At 52.6% G+C, this 6209-nt stretch overlaps 1 protein-coding gene across 1 annotated transcript; it reads left to right on the top strand.

The window, feature by feature from the left end:
• Nucleotides 1-120: 120 nt before the first annotated feature.
• Nucleotides 121-5765, top strand: NOP2 (NOP2 nucleolar protein). Its single transcript, XM_069785957.1, has 16 exons — nt 121-296; nt 383-428; nt 503-579; nt 1142-1410; nt 1699-1742; nt 1905-2092; nt 2890-3089; nt 3191-3280; nt 3360-3447; nt 3544-3684; nt 3866-4005; nt 4283-4372; nt 4666-4788; nt 4873-4970; nt 5068-5198; nt 5309-5765. The coding sequence occupies exons 1-16, from the start codon at nt 191-193 to the stop codon at nt 5560-5562; spliced, it is 2085 nt and encodes a 694-aa protein (XP_069642058.1). The 5' UTR covers nt 121-190; the 3' UTR covers nt 5563-5765.
• The last annotated feature ends 444 nt before the right edge of the window (nt 5766-6209 follow it).

Raw genomic sequence — 6209 nt, 5'->3', positions numbered from 1 at the left:
GGGCGCCTTCCCCGCCTCTCCTGACGCCCCGCCCCGTCCCCTGACGTCACCTCCCAAGCCACTCAGCCAGCAGCAGCGGGTGGCGTTAGCCAATGGGCGGGGGGGAGGGAGGCGGGACCGAGGCCCCGCGCATGCGCCGGTGCGTGGGGGAGCTCCGCACGTGCGGCGGCCGTCCCGGTAGGCCGGCGCCATGGGGCGGAAGCTGGACCCCGCCAGGAAGGAGAAGCGCGGCCCCGGGCGCAAGGCCCGTAAGCAGCGGGGGGCCGAGGTGGAGCTGGCCCGCTTTCTGCCGCCAGGTAAGTCCCGTCTGAGCCGGCCCGGAGGCTCTGCCGCTGCCGCCGGTGCGGGGCTGCCGCCTGACCCGCCGCCTGTCTTTCCTCAGAACCGGAGACCGGTAGGAAGAAGCTTTCCAGTCACGGGAGGAAGAGGTGAGGGTGGCGGGGACGGGGGGGGGGTGACCGGGCCGGGCTGGGGCTGACCGCCGCATCTCCTCCCCATCCAGGGCTGCGAAGAGGCGGCTGGGAGCGGGGAGGAGGCTGCGAGGAGGAGGAGGAGGAGGAGGAAGGCCGGAGCCGGCAGGTGAGTGCCAGGCGGGGGCCGGCAGCCACCCTGTTCTGCTGCCAGCTCCGGTGTGGGACAAGCGGAATGTCATTATTTCAAACGGATTTTTCATGATTTCTGGCCGCTGCGGTGCTGTCAGAAGAACAGACCCGTAAAAGGTTTCTTTTCCACGTGTTAAAGCCGCTTCTGATTTACCCCAGCGAGGTGGGGTCGCTGAGGATTTCTACGCTCCCCACGTTAACGTCCCGCCTAGCCTGGGAAGCTGTCGCAGTAGGAAGAAGGAAGGACAGACAAAGATTTGGGAATGAGGGTGCCGTAATACGTCAGAGCAAATGCCATAAGAATTTTGTAGCTGTGTTTTTCTTTGGTAATTCTAGTTAGATCTCTAAAGTTTCCTCAGAGCAGAGGTGAGAATACGCTCTTGTTTGTGATTAAGAAAACTGATGAAAGCCAGCAGTCCCTTCTCTTGGACAGGCATCTCAGGACTAGGATGAAGGCCTCTCTTGTATAACAACGAAAAAAATAGGGCAGCTGCTTTTGAGAGTAACACCTAACTTCTAACCATTTCTTCTGCCTGTAGATAAAGAGCAGGTATCCTCACAGAAGGAGAAACATGCCCTCAAGGCAGCAGGACAACCCCCCCGTGGCCGGTCTGGCTTCAGTGATGACAATTCAAAATTGCTGGCTCCGGCCAAAGCCAAGAAAATCCCCTCTAAAGGAAACAACATGGAGTTATCCAGCGATGGTGAGGTGGAAGAGGGCAGCTGGGAGATGGAGGAGGAGGAGGAGGATGGGAGCAGCGACGAGATGGTGGATGATTATGGTGCCTCATCATCAGAGGAAGAAGAGGTAGGAGCTTTTGCGCAAGGAATACTTGACTTTGCTGGCTGAAAGGACCCATCAGGCCTGGGGAAAAAAGGGTGACTTTACTGGGGGGGTGGATGGTGAGGTGGCAGAGAGCTTTCCCCTTCTTTCCTTCACAAGAACAATTTCAAGTTTAGCAATTGATCCCAGCATAATAATATTTGGTGCTTTTGTTTGTTATCCTTTTTAAACAGAGCAGATAAATTTCACTGATGGCAGGAAGTAAGGGGGAACCTGGGGATATTGTTTCATTAATCTTTTGTCTCTGTTTAGTTGCTGCCTATTGAAAAAGCTGCCCTGAAGCAGAAGTCTGACAGGTGAGGATTCGAGAACATCGCCAGTCCGCAGAGTCTTTCCTGGTCAGATGAGGAGCCTGTGTTCATTATTCTGTCCTCTCTGCCATCTAAGAAACAGTAATTGTGAAGTGCCTGTGTGATACCATTCTTGCGTAAAACATCCGTCCTGTTCTTTGTCCTTAGGGGAGGCCTCAGTGAAGATGATAGTGAAGAGGAGGAGGAGGAGGAAGAGGAGGAAGAGGAAGCTGCAGCAGAGGAGGCAAGCAGGCAGAAAATGGGACAGAAGGAGGAAGAGAGCACAGATCTGCAGCTCAACCTGGATATAGACGAACAATTTAAACTGCCAACTGATGAACAGATTGAGAGAGAGGATATCCTTTTTATCTGCAACATCCGTAAGCCATATGCATGCAGCAGCACGGGGCCTAGATACAACCAAAGAGCTTAATTTGGACTTTATCATGAGTTTTGCTTAGCGAGAGTGTTTTGTGCATGACAAGGTATTTTTAGATGAGCTGCCCTAATAGATAGCATACAACGCTGCACTTCTGTACAGCACAGTTAGGAAATCTGTTATGCCCTGTATGGAGCTTGGCGCCTGCCCCAATTTCCTTTCTGGTCCTAAATGCGCATGGATATCTTATCGTGTAGTTCGTTCCTCTCTACCCTGATTTTCCTGGCAGGTGTTTGTCTAACCCGTTCCTAGAGCCTCTGATAACAGCCACTCCAGCATCCAAAGTGTTTGCTATTGGGCTTTGGTGGGTTTTAATTTCCTGCCCCCCAGTACAATTTAATTTTGCCTCTTCTCATTCTCCTCTGTACCCCTTAGTCGCCCTTGGAGAACTTGTAGTCTCCTTTCTGCTATAAGTGATGCTTTCAGTATTAAAAGACTTTTTTTGTTGTCGTCTTTTTCCTAGTTTTTTCTGTTTATCTAAAGTAGCTAACCAGATTCTTTTAAGTACCTTGTAGTTCCTGCCTTGTAAACTTTTTTGTCCGGTTCCACCTTTTGAATCCCCCCTCTGCTGAGCCCTGATGAAAGCATATTCCAGCGAGGCCTTTCTGCTGCGGGTGCTGTTGTGATGCAGGAGTCCTGCATGACTGATTGTGCTTGTAAAGAGCCTGTGCGTGAGTGTATTGGCTGTTGATGACTCCTTAATGATCTTTCTACCTGCTGAGCCGCCTGACCTGCACATCATTCACCAACGCATCAAGGGCAACATGGAGGTGCTGCAGGACTTTGTGGTGAAGCGGGAGGAAGGACGAACGCGACAGGAGTACCTCGCGTTGTTGCGCCGGGACATGGCTGCCTACTATTCCTACAGTGATTTCTTGCTCATGAAGCTCATGGACATCTTCCCGCTCCCTGAGGTAGGATCCTGCCCTGCCCGTGTCTTTGCTGACTGACGAGGATTTGGCTGCCTCCCTGGTCTTAATTTTTATCTCTATTCTCTGTCCCTTCTTTCATCTAGCTGATAAACTTTCTGGAAGCCAATGAGGTTCCCCGCCCTGTGACCATTCGCACCAACACACTCAAGACGCGGCGACGGGACCTGGCGCAGGTGAGCAGGAACCCATGGTTATCTCCTGCGCCGCCTGTCACACGAGGTGGCATCTCAGTCCCATCTTCTTGTCTTGCAGGCTCTAATCAACCGTGGCGTGAATCTCGACCCCTTGGGGAAGTGGTCGAAAACGGGACTTGTTATTTATGACTCCTCTGTGCCCATTGGTGAGATCACCCTTCCTGTCGCAGGGCTGAGCTGACCCACTCTTGGCTCCCTTTCTTTCACATGTCGTCATCTTTTGTTCTGCCTTCCCTGCCCAGGTGCCACCCCTGAGTACCTGGCTGGGCACTACATGCTGCAAGGAGCCTCCAGTCTCCTCCCTGTCATGGCTCTGGCTCCACAGGAGAACGAACGCATCCTGGATATGTGCTGTGCCCCGGGAGGAAAGACCAGCTACATAGGTACCACCCTGAAGCCTTGGGAGGGACGGATGTTCTGTAAAGTGATGGGTTTCCACTGGTCTATACAGAAAGGGGGAACAGAGGGGGACTGAGCTCAGGGAAAGGAGGGGGGTGGCTGTCCCCATGGGCAAAAGTGCAGGAGGTTTTCAGCCCCTTGCTGATGTGTTTTGCTCTCCGGCAGCTCAGCTTATGAAGAACACAGGTATGATCTTGGCCAACGACAGCAACGCTGAGCGGTTACGTAGCGTGGTAGGGAACTTGCATCGGCTGGGAGTCACCAATGCTGTAGTGAGTAACTGCGATGGACGCCAGTTCCCCAAGGTATGTTCCTGCTTGCTTTGGGGTGTCCTTACCGTGCTTACCTAGAGCTGCTGTGCTGTCCCTTTAGTAAAGCTGTGTTCTCCAAAGCCATTTGTCACAGGAGAATGAGCAGAGCTGCTGGGGAGTGTATTTGTTATTTGATATGGAGACAGGAAGGTGGACAGGGAGGAGTGAGAGATCTTTCCTGCCTTCCTGGTCTTCTGGTTCCCCTTCTAGTCTTGGTTTTGTTCTGAGTTCTCACCTGTGAGCATAATTCCAAATGTACATCTGCTTGTAGGTGCTTGGAGGGTTTGACCGTGTCTTGCTTGATGCTCCTTGTAGTGGAACAGGCGTCATTTCCAAGGATCCTGCTGTCAAAACCAACAAGGTAAGTGACCAGTGGGGACACAAGATGGGGACTCAAGTATATGTCATGAGAGGAAGAACTTCAGGGCAGCTTTGCTCTTGAGAGATGCCTGCAATAGAGACACACTTTTTTTTCTTTCTCTTTTTTATTCTGCATGTTGTGCCAGGGCTAGGTTTTTTAAGGTTAGCTCAGCAGAAGACTCCAGAACCTTCTATATCATATGTGCTTTGCTCTCCTGTCATCCCCCCATCCACAACAGAGGTCTGGGGTGCTTCCCTGTGCCTCTGGCATCCTAACCTATCTATCTCTTTCAGGATGAGAAAGACATCCTGCGCTGTTCTCACCTGCAGAAGGAGCTGATTCTTAGTGCTATAGATTCGGTCAATGCTGCCTCAGAGACGGGGGGCTACATTGTCTACTGCACTTGCTCCATCATGGTAAGTCCCCTCCACGCTCTGCTGCGATCATCTGCTACTCAGGGGACTGGCGAGCTTTGGATCCTAATGCTTAGTCTCTGGTAGGTGGAGGAGAATGAGTGGGTTGTGGATTATGCCCTGAAGAAACGCAACGTTCGTTTGGTGGCCACAGGCCTGGACTTTGGCAAGGAAGGCTTCACCAGGTGCGTGCCAGGTCACACCTGCACAGGTGACTGTTCCTTTAGTGGCCAGGTTTGAGCAAAGGCGTTCCGTCACTTCTCACCCCGCTTCCTCTTCCAGGTTCAAGGACCGTCGCTTCCACCCCTCCCTCAAGTCTACGCGGCGTTTCTATCCCCACACGCACAATATGGATGGGTTCTTCATTGCCAAGTTCAAGAAATTCTCTAATGCCATCCCCCAGGCGCAAAAAGGTAACCTAGTGCTGGCGCTCAGCCGAGCTGCCTGGGCCTGCTCTCACAGGCTGCTTCCCCTGCAGAATCCATGCAAGTTCTTCTTACAGCACCTTTCTCTCTCGTTTCAGATGAAGAACCTGCTGTGAAAGCAGCAACTCCATCTGCTGTCCCTGATACCGTCAGGGAGCCTCAGACAAAGAAGAGGAAACTTGAGGGATCAAAAGTTGACAAAGAGCAGAAGCCGCCACAGCCTGCTTTGAAGAAGAGACGTTCACTGCAGGCACAGAGGAGACCACTGAAGGCTGGCCGTCCTTCTCCCAAAATGATGCGTCCTCAAGTCCCTACCAGGAAGAAGCATAGAGTGAAGCTGAACGGACAGTGAGAGGAACTGCTTTTCCGGGTGTTGGTCCCCTCGGAGAGCAAAGGTGGGAGGCTGCTGCAGCTATGCGTCTACTGCCTTGTCTTTCCTGCTCTGTGCGGATAATCTCTGCAGCACTGAGCGCCCGGGACAGCTATAGCCCCATTTGCTCCTTTCCTTATGCATCAAGGACTGACACACAGACCCATTAAAAGTTTTATACTCTCGCTCGGGTCTTGTCCTCTTCCCTTGAACACAGAATACAGAATTCTGCTGTGTCCCCTTACTTGTCTGCAACAGAAACCCCGTCCGTTCCTGTCTGATGCTCTGGCATTTCTGGTGTCTGTTCTTAACGCTCTGCAACATGGATGTTTGTGAAGAAGCAGCGGGAGCTGAAATCCTAGCTGCCTGGATGAAGGGTGTATTGTGTGGTGCCTGTCAGCGGAGTGGTTCGTCGGGGCAGGGCTGGAGCTCATAGGCCAGCGGTCCCGTGCTGGTCCCTAGTTCCCTGTTGTCACTGTGTGCTAATCCAGGTCACTGTTGCGATCGTCCCCGTTTCACCCTTGTGCTGGTCCCCAGCAGTCTCTTGGTTCTTGGCCTCCCGGGCTGCAGCAGGGATTGCGGCTGGTCCTGGAGCTGTACAATCACGTTCTTTCTTTTTGCCTTTTTGT

The sequence above is a fragment of the Haliaeetus albicilla genome, chromosome 6, assembly GCF_947461875.1.
Source record: "Haliaeetus albicilla chromosome 6, bHalAlb1.1, whole genome shotgun sequence".
Classification (NCBI taxonomy): domain Eukaryota; kingdom Metazoa; phylum Chordata; class Aves; order Accipitriformes; family Accipitridae; genus Haliaeetus; species Haliaeetus albicilla.
The sequence above is the reverse complement of the archived record's forward strand: the minus strand, read 5'-3'. Positions and strand labels throughout refer to the sequence as shown.